Source organism: Rhinolophus ferrumequinum, chromosome 24 (genome assembly GCF_004115265.2).
Source record: "Rhinolophus ferrumequinum isolate MPI-CBG mRhiFer1 chromosome 24, mRhiFer1_v1.p, whole genome shotgun sequence".
NCBI classification, from domain to species: Eukaryota; Metazoa; Chordata; class Mammalia; order Chiroptera; family Rhinolophidae; genus Rhinolophus; species Rhinolophus ferrumequinum.
The window spans coordinates 22,589,237-22,610,380 of NC_046307.1; the positions used below are offsets into that span (position 1 = coordinate 22,589,237).

Genomic DNA, 21,144 nt, shown 5'->3' on the forward strand with positions numbered 1-21,144 from the left:
TTCCTGCTGCTGTGGGGGAAGTGAAAGGTCCTCAGAAATTTAACTACAACGGTGATGGTTTCTGTGAAGGGGAAAGGTAGCGAGCCCTGCGGGGCAGTAACAGGAAGTGAGGTAGACAAAGGGACAGCATGGGCAGAGACAGGGACAAATAGAGTTTGGTGCTTTTAAGGAACATTGGTCTACAATTCATGAATGTGGGGGGGGGGGGTGATGTAAGATGAGGTCAGAGGTAGCCAGGGGCCAGATCTGCTGCCTGACCGTGATGACCACCGGGAGGGGAGGAGTTTAGGTTTTATTCCCCGGGCTGTGAGAAGCCATTGTACAGTTTCAGGCACGTAGATAAGATGGCCTGATTTATGTTTCATGAAGTTCATGGGTTGTGGCCTGGATTGGAGGACAGAAGGAGAGTGGTGAGACCTTGACGGACTGTTGGAGTATGCTGGCAGGAGGTGCTGGTGGCAGGCACCAGGGCGCCCAGTGGGAAGAGGTTGGGAGGGAGAAGAAGCACGATTCGGGCATGGATTGATCTGGTGCCCAGAGCACTTCCCGCCTTTCCTCCTGCCTCACCCAGTAACCCACGAAGGTGGAGACACATTCCAGAGCAGTACCTCACCCCTGTCTACCCCAGGCCTGACTGCAGGTGCTCCCCACATACTGTCCCCTGCCTTTGGGCCCTAGATACTGCCAGCCATAAGGACGCCTTAGGAAACCAGCAGTTAAACAGGCGGCCTTGGTGGGCCACAGGCCAGCACAGAGCTCCAGCAGCAGTAAGGAAGACTTTGAGTTAAGGAGCTGGCTACCCCAGAAACCCAGGGTCAGGTGAGGTCTAACTGATAAGAGGTTGAGGCAGGGTACGACCTGCCTTGGAAGTGTCAGACTTTCAGAAGTCTAAGAAAGGGCCCAGAGAGGGACAGAATGTGCCCAGGGTATCAGCAAGACGGGCGTTGAGATCCTGGCCTCCGGGCCCTCGGGACGGCCACGTGATCAGATACTGTAGTTGAAGAGGCAGGCGAGGACGGCTTTCCTGATGGAGGTGCTACGTCTCTGTGCCAGGTGGCAGAGGAGCACAGTGGGCGAGAGTTCTGCCCCCAAAGCCACACAGCCATGGGCTTCCGTCGCTGCTCTTCTCCTTATTATCAGTCTCGAGTGAGTTAACCTCTTAGAGCCACTTGTCCTTTTCTGTAAAATGAACGTACAGGTGATGTCTGTCTCCAACAATTGTTTGAGAGTCAAAGACATCAGGAAAGGGCTTTATAAACCTTGCAGCATCTTACACCCTCCTGGGGTAAGGATTATTCCTTCCCTAATTCCATCCACTTGTTCCAGGTGAAACCCTCGGTAAAACCACCACAGGTCAAAGCCTCGCCAGCCCCTGCCAAGGAGTCTCCAGGGAAAAGGGCAGCTGCAGCCCCTGGGAAGGCCGGGAATGTGACACCCCAAGTCAGGGGAGGTGCCCTGACCCCAGCTGACAAGGCCAAGAAGTCAGAAAAGGACTCGGAGAGCAGCGAGGAGGAATCTGAGAGTGAGGAGGAGGCCCCCGCAGGGAAGCCTGGCCAGGTGAGGTGCAGGGGAGGGCTGGCCCTCGGGGTCTTATGGGTTCCCAGCAGCCTGGAGCTCTCCCATGGCCCCCTGAGATTGGCAGAGTAGCTGTGTAATGAGAAGACTCTCCTTAGAGTTCGGGGAGAGGGTGTGAAACTTGAATGGCAAGAGCAGCTGGGCATATTTCAGCCACCTGTGGAAATCGCCTTCCTGCTCTATCAACAGCCTTGAATGGCTGCTTCCCAGAAAGTGGTCCACTCTGTTAATAACTCCCCTTTACCTCAGTTTCCCTATCTAGTAAATGGGCTGCGGTCCTCATCCCAGCTAGTACTGCTGTGAAGGAACTTGAGAAGTTTTAATTGACTTGGTCCTCTGACTTCTCAGGCCAAATCGTGGCTTGTTAGCTAACAGGAATTTGGTTATCTTCCATCTGCTGGGACCCCTTCCCCTGGGCGGGTGGCCAGGGCTGCAGCCCCCGAGGCTCTGGGTGCATCCCAAGGGAGATGTAGAGGGGCTGGAAAGCTGTTGGAATCAGAGGAAAGAGGGAAGAAAATGGCAGTCTGGTTAGTGGGAGACATTCAATCAGATTGACTTTGCTAGATGTTAGTTAAAAATTTGAAAAGGTGCAAGCCGAGTAAAGCCTGTCTGAAGCAGCCTGCACCCTCTGCTTGGGAAGGTTTGTGAAGGAAAGTGATCAGAGCCGCTGATTTTCTAGTGAGATGGGGCCAAGTAGCTGTGACCTTTCTAAGGAAGACGAGGCCTGTAGCCACCGTGCTAAAGCCCTGAGGCCATGAGCAGAGCCTGACAACAGCAAGGAGTCAGTAGGTCAGTGAGGAGGAGGCCCAGGCCCTGGGGACCTAGTCCAGTGAGACGAGGACAGGCTTCCCAGGGGTCCTCCAGCTGTCCACGTGTCGAAAACTCAGGGAGGGCCTCCCTCTGTCCCTTCGTCACTTTCGGACTCTCCACTCACCACAGCCAGGCTCCTCCAATTCCTCAGTCCCTCTGGGCCATTGCATACTCCCTCCCCCGAGCCCAGTGAGATATGCACCAGGGCCTGCGGCACGGACGGTACAGCAGTGGGTTGGCCAGGCACTGTGCCAACGCTTACAGAGCTTTCTCGCTGATTGGGCAGCCCAGCCAGGGACAGGCTGTAACACCCTGTGTGCAGGGCAACTGTGGGGGCAGGGCAGGAGTGTCAGGGAGAACTGCCACAAGGAACTGGTGTCTGGGACCCAGAGGATGAGGCAGTGGTGGCCTCCTTCCAGGTGAAACGGGCATGGGGTGTGAAGGCCTCGGGAGGGAAAGTGTGGAGCTGACAGGCCAGGTCAGAGCACCAGTCAAGGTGAGGAGTGAGAAGAGAAGCAGGGGTGTGGAGACCGCCCACTAAGACCTGGGCTTTATCCTTAAGGTGTCACCAAAGGGTTTCCTGGGGGAAGGGAACAGATTGTCCTTTCTCTTTTACTAGGTGAAGGCCTCGGAGAAGCTTGTCCAGGTCAGACCTGCCTTAAGTCCTGCCAAGGGGACTCTTGGGAAGGGGGCCACCCCAGCACCCTCTAGCAAGGCAGGGCCTGCAGCTGTCCAGGCCAAGGCAGGGCGGGCAGAGGAGGACTCGGAGAGCAGCAGTGAGCAGGTGGACAGTGAGGGCGAGGCCCCGGCTGCCCAAACCCCACTGCCGGTGAGGCCTGGGGGGGGCCGTGCAGCCCATGCCCCTCCCAGGAGGCCGTCTGAAGACTTGCTCTCCTGCTAAGCAAGAGCCTTGGCTCAGAGCCCTTCCCCCTGCCCTCACTGTGGTGTGTGGTGCCCTTGGCCCTGTCTGGTCTCCTCTCCATCCTCGCAGCCACGCTCTGAGCTGGCTCTCTCCCCTGATTTGGCCTCTCTCATCCTAGGCAAAGTCCTCAGGGAAACCCCCCCAGGTCAAAGCAGTCTCAGCCCCTGCCAAGGGGTCCCCGAGGAAAGGGGTCGTCCCAGCACCCCCTGGCAAGGCAGGGCGGCCGGAGGAGGACTCGGAGAGCAGCAGTGAGGAGTCGGACAGTGAGGGCGAGGCACCGGCTGCGGCACCTGTAACCGCGAACGCGCCTCAGGTGAGGCTGGAGGACGTTGCACGGCCTCACCCTGCCTGCCAAGCTGCCTGCGGGCCTGTCCTCCTCAGATGCTGTCTTGCCTCACACACATTGCCCCGGGGGCCGCCTACCCTGATTCTCTTCTTTATCACTCCCAGGCGAAGCCCTTGGGAAAAAACTCCCAGGTCAGAAGCACCGCAGCTGTGACCTCTGGGAAGGGCACTGTCGCAGCACCCCCTGGGAAGGCAAGGTCTGCAGCCGCTTTGACCCAGGCGGGGCATCAGGAGGAGGACTCAGAGAGCAGCAGCGAGGACTCAGACAGCGAGGGGGGTGCCCCAGCAGCTGTGGCCCCAGCCCAGGTGCGCTCCTGCCTACCTCTAAGGCTCTTCTCTCCCCCTCAGTGCTGGGAGCCCCCTCCCTCTGCACACTCTGACTGCTTGCCCTCTCCGTCTCTTGTGTCTCTGCACACAATCAATCCCATGCGTCTCATTCTAGGCAAAGTCCTCGGGGAAAGTTCTCCAGGTCAAATCTGCCTCAGGCCCTACCAAGGGCCCCCTGCAGAAGGCAGGGCCTGCAGCCCCTCAGGTCATGGTTGACAGGTCCAAGGAAGACCTGGAGAGCAGCAGTGAGGAGTCGGACAGTGAGGAAGAGGCGTCTGCAGCCGTGACTCCAGCCCAGGTAAGGCCCCAGGAGGGGCAGCTACATAGTCTGACCCTGAGCCGCCCCCATTGGTCAGCTCCAAAGAGAGCTATGGAGAAGGACGGTAGTGGGGTTTCACCCTAGAACAGACGGGGGCTCTGAATGCAGGATCCTTCTCCAGCTTGTGACTTCTGTGTCCTCTCAGGCAAAACCGGCTATGAAAACTAAGGCCACAGCCTCCCCAAGGAAAGGCACCCCCATCACTCCCGCATCTGCTAAGGTCCCCCCAGTGCGAGCAGACACTCCAGCCCCCTGGAAAGCGGGAAAAACGAATTCACCAGCCAGCACATCATCCCCAGCTCTGACCAGAGACACCCAGAGGCCAGGGGAGGGCTCTTCCAGCAGCGAGGAGTCAGAGAGTGAGGAGGAGACAGCTCCTGCCGCTGCACGGGGACAGGTGAGGCCACGTGTGCTTGGCTGACTCAGGGCCAGCCCCCACGTGGTCCCTCGGGCTCCTGTGACACACCTCTCTTTCTTGTCATCCTAGGCAAAGGCTGTGGGGAAAAGCCTCACACCCACCAAGGCTCCCTCAGGACAAGGGAAGGCAAGGCCTTCCATGGCCCAGGTCCAAGGTGAGACGCACGAAGACTCAGAGAGCAGCGAGGAGGAATCAGACAGTGAGGAGGCTGCCTCGGCTCCAGCACAGGTGAGGTCTAGGAAGAGCCGGCCCATCCCACCCACCCAGTGCCCGGGACAGGGCTGAGGATGGGCTTGGCCGCGGGGGCAGCTCAGCTCAGCCTCATTCCCCACTTTTCACTCTGTTTCCTGCCCATCAGAGCTCCAGGGGCTCCCGTATGGCCTTTTGAGCTCCCGCTGATATTCCTTGTACTTTCCATAGGCTCCGTGGAGTACCTCGTCTGCCAGGTACTCTCCTGTCTGGGGCTCCTGTGGTCCTAGCCCTCAGGAACTTCCCAGCCTAGAAGTGGGGTGTGGACATATATGTGGATTATTCCAGCATGGGAATAGGGCTGAAATAGAGGGTGTGATGTGTACCTGGTCTAGCAGAGCATGGCCGGTGACAGCATCTAGGGGTTTTTCAGAGGGGAAGACCTCTTAGAAGAAGTGACATCTAAACTGGGCTGAAAGAGGTGACATGGACTGTTCCAGGCCAAGAAACCCCAGCGCTTGCAAAGGCCAGGGGGTGGCAGAGTGCCTGGCTTGGGTGAGTTGCCCCAAGCACAGCATTCCAGTGGGATCACCGGGGAGACAGTGTGGTGGGGGCGAACGGCAGGGGTTTGGAGCCAGACTGCCTGTGTTCAAGTCCCTAAAAAGTGATATCATCCATCAGGGCCTGTTAACTCTTCTGTAAATTGAAAATCAACCCTCCTAGGGTTGACATATTTAACAAGATCTCACCTGCCACACTGAGCAAGGGGCCTGCACACAGCAAGCTCGTCTCCCTGAGGCGGGCCAGGCTGCTGTGCCACAGCATCAAGCCTGGAAGAACTGGGCGAAGGGAAGGTAGCTCGTTCCCTGCACTCACCCACCCACCGTTTATTGTTATTAATTGTTGCTTTTTTTTTTTTTGAATAACTGCTCTAGAAATTAGTCATTTCTTTTTTTCCTGTACCAGAGCACACATTTCTATGGATTTTTTTGGTCCCCCTCTTTTACCTTGTGGGACCCAAGGTCCTATGATTCCTCTACTGAGGTTTAAAACTGCATGGTCCCTTTCAGAGTCCCAGCCAACAGGCTCCTGTCCCCTTTTTTCCAAGCTGTAGGCACATTCCAGAGCAATACCTTAAAAGTTTCAGTGTGCTCATCACTTAAATATTTGTCTTCCCATCTGAGCCTCTCACCTGTACCACGAGATGGGTGTTCATTTGCCTTGGTTTCTGGAAGAGGAAATTGGAGTTTAGAGGAGTTGTTTGGTGACTTGCTTCAGCTCGGCCACCAGTGAGGGTCAGAGCTGGGCCTGTGTCCCAGAGTGCCTGCCTCAAAAGCCTTTTGCTTTTCCCACTTCCTTCTGCTGCATCTTGGCCAAAACTTCCAGCTGCAGAAATGGTTATGGTTTTGGGCCTGACTTTCTCTCACAGTGAAGCACAGAGCAGCTAATCCCTCTCTAGGGGCTTAGCCTTCTAGCCTGATGCTCTGTCAGAAGATGGAGCCTTTCCTCGCTTCAAGAGGTCTGAAGAGCCTCTTGCTAAAACAGGCAGGGCTGGTATCCTGTGGCATTGTTGTACTTGGTTATCAGTTCTAGTGGCTTTTGTAGTAAATATATATAGTCATGTTATCTGCAGAAAAGGACAGTTTTGCTTTTTCCTTTCTGATCTAGGTGTCTTTTTCTTTTTCTTACTTTATTGCACTGACTACAACCTCCAGTACAGTGTTGAATAGTAGTGGTGAGAGCAGACACTCTTACCTTATTTCTAATCTTGGTGGTAAAGCATTTAGTCTTAACACTGTTGAGTGTGATGTCTTCATAGATGCCCTTTATCAGGTTGAGAAAGTTTCCTTCTATTCCTGGTTTGTTGAGAGTTCTTGTGAGATGGAGTTGGATTTTTGTCAAAAGCTTTTCTCTATTGTAGTGACCTTATGTTTTTTTTTTCCTTTGTTCTACTTACATGTTACATTAGTTGATTTTAAATTACTAAGTCAACCTTGAGATAAATCCCACTTGGCTGTGGTGTATACATGCATCTTTTTAATTTGTTGCTGGATTTGGTTTGCTAATCATGTGTTAAGGATTTTTGTATCTATGTTCATAGAAATAATTGGTCTGTAGTTTTCTTGTGATGTCTTTACCTGGCTTTAGTGTCAGGGTGAACTGGCCTCATCAAATGAGTTGGATCGTATTCTTTCCTCTGTTTTCTGAAAGTGTTTGTGTTGGATTAGTACTATTTCTTTTTTAATAGAATTTACCAGTGAAGACATCTAGACCGGGGCTATTTTCACTCCCTGGGGTGGGGGGAGTTAATTACTAAATCAATTTCTTTTTTTTTCTCCTTTTTTTGTATTTATTTATTTTAGCTTTCAATATTATTTTATATTAATTTCAGGTGTACAGCATAGTGGTTAGACATTTCGATAATTTGGAAAGTGATCCTGCTGACTAGTCTAATACCCACCTGGCACTACACATAGTTATTATCATTAAATCAATTTCTTTAATCGATATTGGTCTATTCAGATTCTTTTTTCCTTCTTGAGTCAGTTTATGTTTTATGCCTTTTAATAATTTTGTGCATAGGTAGTAATTTATGCCTTTCTAGAAATTCATGTTTTCATCTCAGTTGTCAATTTTGTTGGGACAATTCATTCATAATATTCCTTTATAATCCTCTTAATTTCTGTAGTCTATAGTGATGTCCTGCTTTATTTAATAATTTTTGGTAATTTGTGTCTTGTCCTATTTCTTGGTCAGTCTAGCTAAAGACTTATCAATTTTGTGGTGCTTTTCAAGGAAACAATTTTGATTTCATTGAGTTTTCTCTATCATTTTCCTCTTTTTATTTCATTAATTTCCACTCTGATTTTTATTATTCCTTCCTTTACTTTGGGTTTGATTTGCTCTTCTTTTTCTAGTTTCTTAAGGGGGGATTTAAATTTTTGATTTTAACTCTTTCTAATATAAGTATGTAAAGCTATCAGTTTCCCTCTAAGGACTTCATTAACTTCATCCCATGAAATTTGAAATGTTGTTTTTATTTTTATTCTTTGAACTGTGGGTTTAGAAGTTGGTAATTTCCAAATATCTGGGATTGGGACAGATTTCTTTCTGTTGTTGGTTTCTATTCTAATCCTGTTAATGGCTGGAGAACATATTTTATATGATTTCAGTCCTTTTACATTTATGGCACGTTGTTAGGTCAGGTTCAGCTTAGTGTCTCTTGTCTACAGAAAAGACATCACTCCGCTTGGGATGACTTGAGAGCTGTACTGATGGGCATCTTGGCCTTAAGTCACACATGGTCTAGGCTTTAAGGGATTGTCTTTCTTTAAGTCCTGACTCTCAATTTCATTTGTTCTCATGTGGAAGAGGGAATCTGGAATGTGGGGGATTTCTTCTGGCACTGATCAAATGACATCTCTGACAGAGACAGAGGCCTTGACATACTGCCGAGATCCTCATTCTGATTCACATTAGCCGGGCTTGCTTTCATACTCCTGTCAAGGATTTCACTCTTCACTGCTCTCATCCCTCTAGGTCTGTATTTGCTGGGGACCCTGACAGGTATTTTGGGAATTCCCTGGATATCAGTTTAGGTTAAGCTAAAGAAAAACTCAAACAACAATGGTTTTCTATCTTGTTCTGCCATCTTCAGTACCTGGCTCCCACCTCATAGACGGCTGCTTAAGCTCCAGCTATTACCTCAGCATTCCAGCCAGCTAGGAGGAAGAAGACACATTTCCTACATGTATCAGAAAGTCGAATGTGTACTCGACTTACATTCCATTAGCTAGAACTCAATCATATGGCCACCTAGCTGAAAGGGAGCCTGGAAAACACCTTTGCTCTGGGTAGTCTTATGCTTAGCTAACACTAAGAAAAGTGCTCACAATAATGAGTTTGAGTGCTTATTATGTACCAGAAACTATGTCAAATACTGTGAATCTCTCACTTAATCCTCACAATAACCCGTGGGTGGGCCTTATTCTTATCCCTATTTTACAGAAGAGGACACTGAAGTCCAGTGAGGTCAAATGGTTTGCCCAGCTTCACACAGCTATTAAATGGAGGCGCCAGAATCCAAATGCAGGCATCTGATTCCAGAATCAGTGTTTTTGGCTGACTGCTCTACTGCATCTCACCTTCTCCCTTCCATAATTCCCTTTCTCCTTCCAGGTGAAGGCCTCGGTGAAAACCCCTCAGACCAAAGTCAACCCAGCTACCACTAAAGTGGCTTCAGCCAAAGGGGCAGCATCAGCTCCCGGGAAAGTGGTCACTGCAGCTGCTCAAGCCAAACAGGGGTCCCCAGCCAAGGCAAGTGGGACCATAAGTCACAGGAGGTGCCAGGGGTGTGGTTGAGAGGAAGACCAAGCAGTGGCCCGAGCCTGGACAGGGCCCTGCACAGGCAGGAGTGCCCTCACCACCATCACGCCATGAGTGGGGTTTAATCTAGAAAGAACCATGCTGTTTACTTCCTTCCTCAATATTGTTACCTCCTTGCGATTCAGGTAAAGCCACCGGCGAGAAACCCCCAGAGCAGTGCTCTCTCCGTGAGGGGCCAGGTGCCCGTGCCAGCTGTGGGGAAGGCCCAGGCCCAGCCAGAGCCAGTCGAGGAGGACTCAGAGAGCAGTGAGGAGGAGTCGGACAGTGAGGGGGAGGCACCTGCTCAGGTGAGGCCCAGGGAGGGAGGAGAGCAGCCCTGTGGCTCCCCTCTGTGCCAGGAGCCGCCCACAGCACAGCTGCGAATGCCCCGTCCAGCTCCTGTGTCTCTGCTTTCTCTTCCCTGATTCTGTTTCTGTCACCCCAGGCAAAGCCCTCAGGGAAGACCACGCAGGTCAGAGCTGCCTCAGCCCCCACAAAGGGGTCCCCCAGGAAAGGGGCTGCCCCAGCAACCCCACAAAAGACAGGAACCAAAGTCCCCCAGGCTAAGAAGCAGAAGAAGGGCTCAGAGAGCAGCAGCGAGGAAGAGTCGGACAGTGAGGAGGAGACACCAGGAGCTGTGACCCCCACCCAGGTGAGACTAAACGAGGAAGCGGCTACAGTGCCAGGGCACCGCCACCCATCCCTCAGTCAGAACTTGGGCTCAGAAGCAGGTAGGGAAGGAAGACCAGATGATGGCTCTGGCTCCAGGATGCCTCCACAATCCTTCGTTGAAACCTGCTGTAAAAAACCCCAAACCAAGGCCTCCCCAATGGAAGGTGTCCTAAGCACTCCCATATCTACCAAGGCCTCCACAGCTTGAGTGGACGTACCAGTCCCATGGAAGGCTAAGCCAGAAACTCCCGCCAAGGCACATGGGGCCTAAAATCTGTCAGTCAGAGTCATGGAGAGGCTTGGATGATGGTGTGGGTACCACAAAGCCCTGGGGAGCCAGAGGAAGTCACATCCCACTCCTGGGCCTGGGGCTTCACATTGGCATGTGTATCTCCGCAGGGAGAGCTCACCCAGCTTAGTATGAAGCCTGGAGTGTGGGGAGAGAAGAGTGAAGAGCTGACTTTTATCTGGATGAGTTTCCCTCTGTCTGCCAGCAGAAGGCAGTAGGGGTGGCTGTGTCCTGCAGAAGCCCGGGGTAATAAACTCCAGGACGTACAAGACTTAGACGTACAATGGAAATGATTGACATAGGCCTGGTAGATGTGTTAGATGGCAACTGACACTGAGCTTTGGTCTCAGGTGAGACAGTAGGGAGTGGTGACAACTCGGGCAAACTAGAGAGCCCTTGGCCCATCTAGATAGACAGTCTCTGTGAGCTCCAGCCAATTGTGACCCTGTAGAAATATACCCTCTACAAGTATGTGGCTGGATCTTCTGTTTCTTAAGGAAGCTAGAAATGGGCCAAGGCCATGCTCCGTCCCCGTAGATTTGTTTTCTTCCTGAGTAAAACAAGCACTGAGAAGCCTGTTACACGCTCTTAGCATTAACCTCCATCCTGCTGATAGAGATAAAGGGATGCAAGATGTTGGCCCTGCCCTCCAGGATCTTACAGTCTGTAGGGCAAGGCGATGTGACTGCATGATTGGAGAAAGTCCTAGTAATGCCCTGTCTGGAACTGGGAGAACAGATCTCAGGCCAGAAGAGGTGACTGAGCTAAGCTTGAAGGGAGACCCGAGGTTCACCAGACACAAAAGTGGAAACAGGCACTCCGCGTGGGGGTGGGGTGTGCACAGTATGTGCCACGGGGAGGGGACACGACGTCAGGTGGGTTCAGCAAAGGCCAGCCAACCTGTAGGCAACAGTCACTTCTGCTAGTTGCTTGTTACTGGTAACATTTATGGAGACCTAGTTGCTAGACTAAGAAAACCAGGGCCCCAGCCAGGTTTTGACTTGTGCAGCCTTTTTTTTTTTTTTTTTTTAAGTTGGGCTAGGTGGCTGTATCCCTCAGGACATCCTGATCTGCAGAAGGAAACCTAATTCATGAGAGCTTAGGTAGTAAGGGGACTGCTTTCTCATGGCACACCAAGTCCCAGGGTGAGGCTGCTGTCCAGGGGATTCCTTAAGCTCAGCATCAGGGGTGACCCAGATTTCTTTCATCTCCGTGCCCTACCTGCCTCATCGTCAGGGCTGCCATGTCTCCTAAAGAGAGAGGAAATCTCCCCAGCCGACTTCACCTCACCTTGTCTCTTTGTCCAGATCTATGGTGCAAGCGATCTCCCCCACCCTTCGCCCCTCCCCACCCTGCCCCCAACTTACTCATGAGGGGCCTGCAGTTCCCATGATTGGCTGGGAGAAAGGCCCGCCCTCCCCAAAGCCTGGGATGGGGACCACCAGAACCAAGCTGGGTTCTGTTAGCAAGGAAGACACGGACATGGCAGTTGCAGTGTGCAGTTTAGTTGGCCCATTTAAAACCTGGGAAATGACACGTACAAAACAGCATCTTCTAGCTTCTCAAGAAATCGGAGACTGCGGCAACCTAGGCTTCACTTTGCTGGCTGGGCTGAGTAGTGGAAGGTGGGGCCTTCCTGCCAGCAGGGAAGCATGAAGCTGCCCTCTGCCCTGCCCTGAGCTCCCCTGAGCTGGTCCCCACCCGTGCCCACTCCTCACTGCTCTCCCACTCCTCTGGCCCCTTGACTGCTGGTTCTACCCAGCCGGCCCCCTCGTCGATGCCTGGCCTGACAGGAGGAGATGGCAGCCATCAGAACACTGAGTCAGCTCCTGCATTTAACTGGAGGTATTACAGCCAGATGTGAGCGGTGTTGGGGCCATGGCTCACCCCTGTAACCTTGTCCCAATCTGCTGTCACCTCTCGTTCAGATTGGCAGCCAACAGCACGTTAGTGGTCAGGTGTTAGTGGCGTCTGATTTATATATCCTTTTCAAGTTCAAAGTCAGCTCTGGCAGGAGGACAAGCAGAGTAGAGGCTTATGTATCCAGTGACTGTGGGACATACAGAGCCAGCAGCTGTACCCCCCCCACATGCATGCCGGAAGGGGCCAGGCTTCCTTCCCTGCTGAGCCAGCGTGCGTGAAGGGCATTGCTCACCGGTCCCTCTGTTGTGCTCCCGCTCAGCTAACACCCCCTGGCCCCTACCAAATTTTGTGCTTGTTCCCTCAGAAGGAGAGTAACTCCAAAACTGCCAAAAGCAAGACCCCGGCCCCAGCGCCCCCGCAGAAGAATGCCGAGATGTCCTCAGAAAGCAGTGAGGAGGAGAGGCCGGCGCACCAGGTAGGCCGATCCTTCTCTGAGGACACTGCAGGCTCAGAGCTGGGCTGGCAGGCCTCTGGGGGACAAGGACAGACCTTCCCCATTTAAACAGCACTTCACAGTTTCTAGAGCCCTTCTCTCTTCTGTTTTGACATATTCGTCTTCACAATCACCCCGTGAGGTAGGCAGCAGTGTCGTTGATCGTCCAGCTTCAGAGCCAGACAGTGTGGGGTCAGAGCCGGCTCTCCCACCCACCAGCTCTGTGATCCTGGGCACGCCTTAGCCATTCTGAGGCCCGAAAGTTTCAACTGTAAACAGGCAGGACAGCGTCCTCCCTCCTGCATCTACACTGGCGCACGTCCACACTGCCTGACCGTGAGTCAGGCCTGTTCCTGTAGGAGGGCACATGGTGCCCATCTGCTGTCGAATCAAGGCCCTACAAGGTGAAGCGATTTCCCCAAATTCTCATGACCCATAAGGAGCCGAGGGATGGGGCCCACGCTGGTCCCCAGGCATCCTGTGTATCCCTGCTTCCTGTGTGGGACCAGGTGCCCTCTGTGAGGCTCATCAGAATCCCATGGGCCTGCCCAGGACTGGCTCAAGCACCTGCGACACTGCTCCACGTGCTCTGCTGCTCCAGCCATCCTTCCCAGGTGGTGCCCTGAGGGTGGCACCAAGCCCACCTATCTCCAGCTCAGAGACCCACGTCCACTGGGCTGGTATCCAAGCTTCTGTGTGACTCCCAGGCCTTTCTGGCAGACAGCACTGCCCTTTGTCCTCCTCTAGCCCCAAACTCCTGGAAGCTTCTGCAGGCCCCTCGGAAATGCTGGGCTTCTGCAACTCCCAGACCATTTCCCCTTACTTGTCGTATCATGTGCTGATCAGGGCATCAGTCAGGGCCGATGCTGCTTGCACACGCAGTGATAGGGTGCTCTCTTCTCCACGTCACGAAAGTAATGCTAAACAAGTACAGCCTGGTCACTTCCTGTGTGCCAGGCTCTGTGCCAAGCCCCAGTGCATTAACCTGTTTAATCCCCACAACAACCCTAGGAAGGCAGGTCCTTCTGTTGTTCCCATTTTAAAGAGGAAGGAATAAGGCTCAGAGAAGGTGAATGAACGGCCCCAGTGTCACATGGCTGGTGACAAGTGGACAGACCTGGTGTTGGAACCCAGGCCGCCTGCGCTCTGACCCACGCCCTGGTCCAGGGAAGGAGGAAAGCAGGACTAGGGCACTGCTCTCTGCTCATTTCGGGGGCGGCTTCCTTCTCCGGGAGGCTCTAAACAGCTGGGAGAGGGGGGCCGCTTTGCCCCTCTCTGCGGGGCCGGACTAACACAATTAAAATGAACTTCATGCTTAAACTGAACCGTGTAATTGGTAGGTTAGTCCTGAAGATTCGGGGCCTCTATTTAAAAAGAAGGGAAAAAAGTCGGCAGTTTGTGCATTCCCCCGGGAGGATTCAGGGAAAAGGCACAGCCTGGGGACACTGCTTCCTCCTCCGACTGGGGGAGTTTTAGCTTTTTAATCCCCAGCTCACTAATTATGATTATTATCGTTATTATGCTTTTATCAAGCATTTCTCTACGGACGAGTTTCGCTGTTTTTATTATTAGCCCATCAGTGGGGGAAAGGGTTCGATGCCAGGGTCGTGGGCAGAGCCCCAGGCTGGGAACGGAGAGGGGGTGTGGCTCCGACCCCAGGCCCCCGCTGTGCTTCTGTCTCCCCACCTGCAGGGGATGGGGCCTCCCCTCTGGCTTTTAGGGGGGTGGTCTGTGGCTCAGCCCTGCTGTGCTGGCATGAAGCCCAGGTGAGGGTCTGTGCTGGAGCAAAATAAAAAGACCTAGGCCCTGCCCTCAGTTTCAGGTCGAGGAAGAGAGAAAAGGGAGACAGACCTGTAAGAAACCCAATTGGGGTATTAAACTGGAGGCTTCGCCTGGTTGGTCCTGGAAGGAGCTCCTGTCTGGTGCCTGGAGAACTGACTTCCAGTTCTGGTACCTGTTAGCTTGTCACCGTGCGTGAGGCCATTTGCCCTCTCCGAGCCTCAGTCCTCTAGACTCCCTGGGGGAATCGGTAGGGTGTGGGATTTCTCAGTGCCCTGGGATGGGGGAGCCCAGGATCTGTCCACCAGTCAGGCCCCAGACAGTCCTGAACGAGGCCCTTGGAGAAGAGCTTGCCCTCTGGAACTGCCCTTCATCGCTGTGTCCCTTGCCCAGGGCCTGCAGCCCACCCCCCACTCTGCTTCAGCCTGGAATGAGCACTGCCCCCAGGTTTGGTTCTGCAGACATCGAACCCTGCAGTAGGGAGCCCTGTATTCCCTCTAGGGCCTTACTGCCCAGCACCTACGGGAGGCACAGCAAATGTCTAGGCTGCTTCAACTTCCCATGAGCCTTTTCTAATCTCCCCAGAAGGAAGGCCCTCGTCAGCGCTATGTGTGCTGTGCTTTGCAGCTTCCAAAGCACATCAGAGCCCCTCCAGTGGGTGAACACAGACTGGCATTGCTAACAGCCCTTTCAACAGGGGAAACTGAGGCTCACGAAGCGCAGGGACTCAGCCACACAGGGAGGTCATGGCAGAGGAGGGATCAGAAGCAAGGCTCGGCCGTGGTCCCTTGTGCCCCTGCAGCCCAGAGGCTGGGGCGGGCGGTGTGGGCAGGTGGAACGAGGAGGAGGCGGCTTTTGCTGCTGAGCCGCTTTTAACATCCCAGACGCTATTGTTTCCTTCAGTGGGTTCCTTGCCTCTCTTCGTCCTCGACAATCTGTTCCTCTGTCTTCTCACATATATATAGATTCCCCCCTCCCTCAACTATAAGCCTTCTCCCACTTTCCATCCTTCTCTCTTTCATCACGTGGGCAGGAAGGCTCTGGAAGTGGCAGATCAGAGCAGCCATGGGGGCGGCTGTTTGGCAGGGGTAGGAAGGGCCCAAACCCAGCAGAGCCTCCAGCCTTGGGCGGCACCTTTCTGCTTTTCTTTTCTCTTTTCCTCTCCCACAGCACCCTGGGGGCGGGGGAGGAATCAGGCTCCAGAGGTGGGCAGGGTGGAGAGGAGGAGACGTGGGTCCCAGACCCTGACCTCGGGCAGCTCCCTCCTGCTACCCTTTGTCTTCCTGCTGTCCAGAGAGGGAACAGAACGTGGCGCAGGCCTTTCCTGACCTTTGGGGAGTGGAAAGCAGACGCCCCACTCCCTGGCTCACAGAATGCAGTGGGCACATTGACCGAAGCTGCAGTTCCAAGACTGGTCCACAAAATACCAGGGAGCAGCTGCTGCTTGCTTTTTCTTTGGCTGTCGTATTGGAAAATTTAAAGTGCACCCAAAGATAGATCAAGATAAATCAACATAAAGGACCCCACAAGCCCTCCCCAGCCTTAGCAGTTCTGAACTCGAGTCCAGGCCCATTTCTTCCAAAGCCTCCACTCAGTTGATCACGTTTTTTTGTTTTGTTTTTTTTTAAAGCACAGCCACAACACAATAGCACACCTAAAAAATCGACCTGCCCAGTCGGTGTCCCCATTTTCCCAATTGTCTCATCAATGGTATTTTTTTTATATCATGTGTCCAAATAAGGGGCACACACCGCATTGGATCCTTTCAGTCTTAACTGTTGGTTTTTCTCATGCGCAGTTTATTTGTTGAAGACACTGGGTCAGTGCAGCTGGGTTACTGCCTCCTGGGCCACGTCTCAGGAGCTGCATCAGAATCTCTGGGGTGGGGACAGCTAGACTGAACAGCTCCCCAAGTAGACATGCATTGTGACCATTCAGCAGGTGTCTGTCTCTGAAGCCAGCCAGAGGAAAGAAGGCTGAATTCAGTGCTCTACCCCTGGCACTGCTTCCATTACGCTGTGTGACCTTGGGCAACGCTCCTTCCCTCTCTCTGGACTTGTGTTCTTTCCCTCTGTACGAGGAGCTAATACTGCCGACCTCAAGGGTTCGTTGTGAGGGGCAGGAGGGCTCCTGGGAGCTGTGAGGTGCTGTTCTGGGTCTCAGCAGGTGCATGGGCTGGGAGTGAGTGGCGAGTGCCCGGGGCAGCTGGCATTGCTTCTGTGTCCGGTTGCCCCAAGCTCTCAGGACCCTCTTGCCTTGTCACACCCTCCCCCACCCCAGTTTCCCCTCCTCCTGGTTCAGCCTTTAATCACTGGGGGGTTGTTTTTTGTTTTTGTTTTTCAAGGTGATTAAAACCCCTCTGATTTTTGAACTTAATCGTAGTCCAGCTTGCCCAGCTGCTACCCCCACACCAGCCCAGGCTACGAACACTCCAAGGAAGGCCCAGGCCTCGGAGAGCACAGCCAGAAGCTCCTCCTCAGAGAGCGAGGATGACGATGTGATCCCTGCTACGCAGTGCTTGACTCCCGGTGAGTGCGGGGCTGACTCTCCTGCCACACCCGCCAGCCTTGGGGCGCGCACACACACACACACACCACTCCACACCCTGTTTCCCCCCTCTCCTCCCGCCCCATTGAGGCCCACAAGGGGAAAGACGCTGGCAGAGTCACAAAGCAAGTTGCCGGTTGGGGGAACTTGGGGCCAGGTCTAAAGAAGAGCTTTGTAATTGACCCTGAACATGGAGAGTGCTGTGAGGAAGTAGTGAGCCTCCCGTTCCTGGGGGCATGTAAAGAGGGTTAGGTAATCCTGAAACAGACGTCACAGGGAAGGATTTCATCTCTCAGTGGGAGACAGAACCTGAACTGGGATTTCTTTGACTTTTGAGAATCTGATTCTACCAGTGATAGCAAGAAAATGGTTAATTATTATTTTTGTTATTGTGACATTTTTTAATGAGCCTATAATGCCTAATCTTGGTAGGCTAATTAAGAAATACACACTAGCACAAAAGAAACATCACCTGTAATCCCACTGCCTGGAATAATTACTGTTAACATTTTACAACTGTTAACTTTATGGAAACCTCAGCTATACCTGTTTTTAGTGAGACTGTACTATACACGTGCTCAGTTATCTTTACTTGATACATTGTTACATTACATATTCACAGCATGATTCCTGCTGGCTACCACTGCAGTACCGTAGTTTATTTGCCAGTGCCATAGCAGGAAGCTGAGGGTTTTGTTTGGGCAGTGTTTTTGCTCTTATAAATAGTGCTGCACGTGTAACAGTCTTTGCACATGACCATGGTGATGCTCATGAGAGACTGCTTTCAACGCACAGGAAGTCTCATTTGGCACCATTGCTCCCACCCATTGCTCAGGAGTAGCAGCTGGGCCCGCTGAGGGGGAACGTTGTAGAGGACTGAAGTGAGGGGAGGGGCTGAGGAGACAGCGGGGTCGCTGCCCCGGTAGCTCTGTGACCTCCCCGAGCCTTGTAACGTGAAGTTTGAGACAGCTCCTGCCTGGAAGGCTTGGGGAGGGCATTACACAGGTTGCTACTGCATAAGCCCTGAGTACGATAAATTGGAGATTGCCACTGCTGGGGAGGCCGTGGGGTTTCTGTGCCCTGACGTGTACCCCATCCTGCTCCATTTCAGCCATTAGAACTAGCGTGGTGTCCGTGCCCAAGGCCCAGCCAAGGACAGCCCTCAGAACCAGCGTTGTTGGGGCCAGGAGCAGTGAGTCCAGTCGGGTGACAGAAGGCAAAAAACAGGAAGCACCCGCCACACAGGTACTGGAGGGCAAAGGAGGGCTGTGCACACCAGCGGGGGTGAGGGGCCCCCCTGCTCTTCCCCCACGTACCCACACATGCCACTGGCTGGACTGCGGTTGCTCTCACCCAGCCCTGCAGAAGTGGCTGCCCCTCGCAGCCAGAGCCTCTCCTGCGCTCTGGCTACACCCCGATCCGAGCTCCCAGATTACCTTTGAGTGGCCAGGAAGAGTAATCTGGGAACGTGGTACCAGGCAGAGCCAGCGCTGCTCCCTGAGTCCCTCAGCTTTTCCGACATGGTTGGCCTTTGGTTTTTGTTTTGTGTTTTCCTCCCCGTTTTCAATGCTGTGAATGCAGGTTGGTTAACTTTTCCAGTGTTCACACTAGTGACTTACTGTCTTCCCAACCTTCCCCATTTTCGGTGCATCTGTATGTGGGCCTTGCCTGGGTCTAAAAGCTGGGCAGGGTACAGTGAATGGCTCGTTCATTGTTCAGATGATAAAGCAGCACCACCCCTTGACAGGAAGGCTGAGAGCTGTCCAGGATTGGGGAGGGCCAGACCCACGTCTCCTGGCTCCCGGTGCATTGCTCTTTGGGCCATGTCAGCTTTCCTGTTTCCTCGCCCTTTCTTTCTGAAAGGGCAGGAGAGAGTTGGGGGAGGCCAGAGAGGAGTTAGGCACCTCAGGGCTCACCATGAGCTGGGGGGGTATCCGGGTCGTGTCACTGCAACCGTTCAGCCATTGAGCAAGCAGGTGGTGCTCAGTGTCTGTCTGTCCGTGCTGGGCACTGGGGGTCCAGTAGGAACCAGACAGGGAGGTCCCTGCCCTCATGGAGTTCCCAAGGCGGGTGGCAGCCACTAAAGGAAACCAAAAACTGCAGTGCTCACCTGCTGGCGGGTGCTTTGAAGGAAACAATATAGACTGGAGAACAACGGGGTGAGCTGCTTTGGAAAGGATGAGCAGGGATGGCCTCCCCGAAGAGGTGACATGGAATCAGAAGTAGCAGCCAGGCCAGGGTGAGCTGGGGAGCGCTCCAGGCAGGGAAATCCCGGTGCAAGGATCTTCTGGGGAAGCGCTTGGGGGTCGGAAAGCTGGAGGAAGTAATGTGGAGTGAGGGTCGGGCCTGAAAGGCCACTGACGGGCAGTTGGGGCTGGGAGGTGTACAGCGAGGAGTCACGCCCAGTTCTCTTACCAGTGTTCTCTCCCTGATTGCTGGTGGGTGTGGGAAGCACAAGTAGCACCAAGGAGACCACTGAGGAGGCTGTTGCAACCACCAGGCTATAGACTTGTCCCCAGTCAAGGCTCAGATTGAGTGGTGAGGTCGGGGGTGGGGCCTGTGCCTCTTACCTCCCCTGGGCTGGCACCGGTTTTGGACTCTCCGAGAATTGTATGACTAGCTCATAACCTGAAGCCTGGCACTATATTCTGCCCAGATAGTGGCAGGGCCCCTTTGCCCACCACTCACTCCAGCCCCATGGCTCCCTGCTGATACAGGTCCCCTCCCACCGAAGCCAAACGGGATCTGACCGGGGCGTGGCACAGAGGGCCCCTGAGAACCCAGCAGTCTCAGGGCTGCCTTTGGCTGTCCACAGGTGACAAACAGGAACCTGGCTTACCTCCCACTGACCCAGGCTGCCCTGAAGGTCCTTGCTCAGAAAGCCAGTGAGGCCCAGCCTCCTGCTGCTAGGACCCTGTCTTCAAGTGGGGTGAGCTGGGGAGCCAGGGGCCCCAAGCCCTACTCTGGAGGGGACAGTGATCAAAGGCCACAGAGGGTAGAAGGGAGACCTAGGCAGGGGCCTGAGTCCCAACACCAGCACTTACCTGCCCTGTAACCTGAGCACACATGCATGCTTACCTGCCCAGGTCGTAGAGCGTTGTGGGAAGAAACGAGCACAATGCCTGGCCCTCAGCTGAGGTTCATTAAGCACCAGATCTTATTTCCTCTGATTTTTCTTCCACTCTTTCTCCTTTCACCAAATTAGATTGACGGTGCTCTGGGAACACTCCCCGTGGCAAGCCCCCAGGGCACCCCTGTGCAGGCCAGAGTGACCAACAAGCGTAGAAAGCCTGAGGTTCCTGTAGTCCAGCAGGCCACGGCCCCTCCCTCGGGATGCACGAGAGTCAAGGCTTCTGGGACCTCAGATGACAGCGACAGCAGCGGCAGCTCTTCAGGGAACGAGGAGGACGCTGAGAGGCCCCAGATGGCCCCGTTGGCCCACAGGCAGGGTGAGGGTCCCAGGAGAAGGCTGGGTGGGCCTGGAGGCGGGGAGAAACGGCCTGGTGGAACCCTCGGCTCAGGTCTCTGCTCTGTATCTCTGCTTGTTCTATGACCTTGGCCTAGTCATCCCACACTGGGCCTGTTTCCCCACCTGTACGACCCCAGAGGAAGTTGGTTGAAATGCTGTCAGAGACCCTCTGGCGCAGTTTGACCACTCCCAGCTTTTTGGAATCAGGCTCCCATAGCTGACCCCACACACACACCAAATCCCAGGGCCATCCACCCCTTGCAGGAAAGCAGGGAAGTGTAAGGAGATCTCGGCAATTAGAATGGAAGGGTTGAGTATTCGGTATTTTGCCTGGAATGCTGTGAATAGCAGTTGACCTTGGAGCAAGAAGAGCAGATGAAGCCGTAGGTGGAAGGGAGAGGTGCTTAGAGAGGGACCCGGCTATCCTGGGGACCCTCATGAAGGGCTCTGCCCTGCCCAGCTGCCAGGGGGTACCTGGGACTCCCAACAGGATACCTGTGCTCCTCCAGTAGGTCCAGCACCCTCCAGGAAGGACACCTTGGTGGAAGAGACCACAGCAGAGTCCAGCGACGATGACGTGGTGTCACCTTCCCAGGTAACCACACAGGGGAGGGCTGGCAACCTCGGGGGGCAGGAGCCTCAGCCAGGCTCTGCCCACCTGGTGCAGCCTTAGGCTGAGGTAACCCCCCAGGTCAGAGGTCATTGCCCTTCCCCTTCCCGGGGGCTCTGGGCTGGGTCCTGCGTGGAGCCAGGCCCCCCAAG

General features: G+C 53.9%; 1 protein-coding gene across 1 annotated transcript in view; it reads left to right on the forward strand.

Moving 5' to 3' along the window:
• The window catches only part of TCOF1 (treacle ribosome biogenesis factor 1), a 37,897-nt gene that overhangs the window by 11,096 nt on the left and 5,657 nt on the right, over positions 1-21,144 (forward strand). Inside the window, exons 7-22 of the mRNA XM_033096663.1 lie at positions 1,327-1,557; positions 3,005-3,031; positions 3,426-3,620; positions 3,758-3,958; positions 4,095-4,277; positions 4,444-4,695; positions 4,786-4,944; positions 9,085-9,222; positions 9,417-9,578; positions 9,716-9,922; positions 12,459-12,569; positions 16,711-16,894; positions 18,025-18,158; positions 19,729-19,842; positions 20,119-20,362; positions 20,895-20,977. Coding sequence (XP_032952554.1) covers positions 1,327-1,557; positions 3,005-3,031; positions 3,426-3,620; positions 3,758-3,958; positions 4,095-4,277; positions 4,444-4,695; positions 4,786-4,944; positions 9,085-9,222; positions 9,417-9,578; positions 9,716-9,922; positions 12,459-12,569; positions 16,711-16,894; positions 18,025-18,158; positions 19,729-19,842; positions 20,119-20,362; positions 20,895-20,977 — 2,625 coding nt within the window. The remainder of the gene's footprint in view (positions 1-1,326; positions 1,558-3,004; positions 3,032-3,425; positions 3,621-3,757; positions 3,959-4,094; positions 4,278-4,443; positions 4,696-4,785; positions 4,945-9,084; positions 9,223-9,416; positions 9,579-9,715; positions 9,923-12,458; positions 12,570-16,710; positions 16,895-18,024; positions 18,159-19,728; positions 19,843-20,118; positions 20,363-20,894; positions 20,978-21,144) is intronic.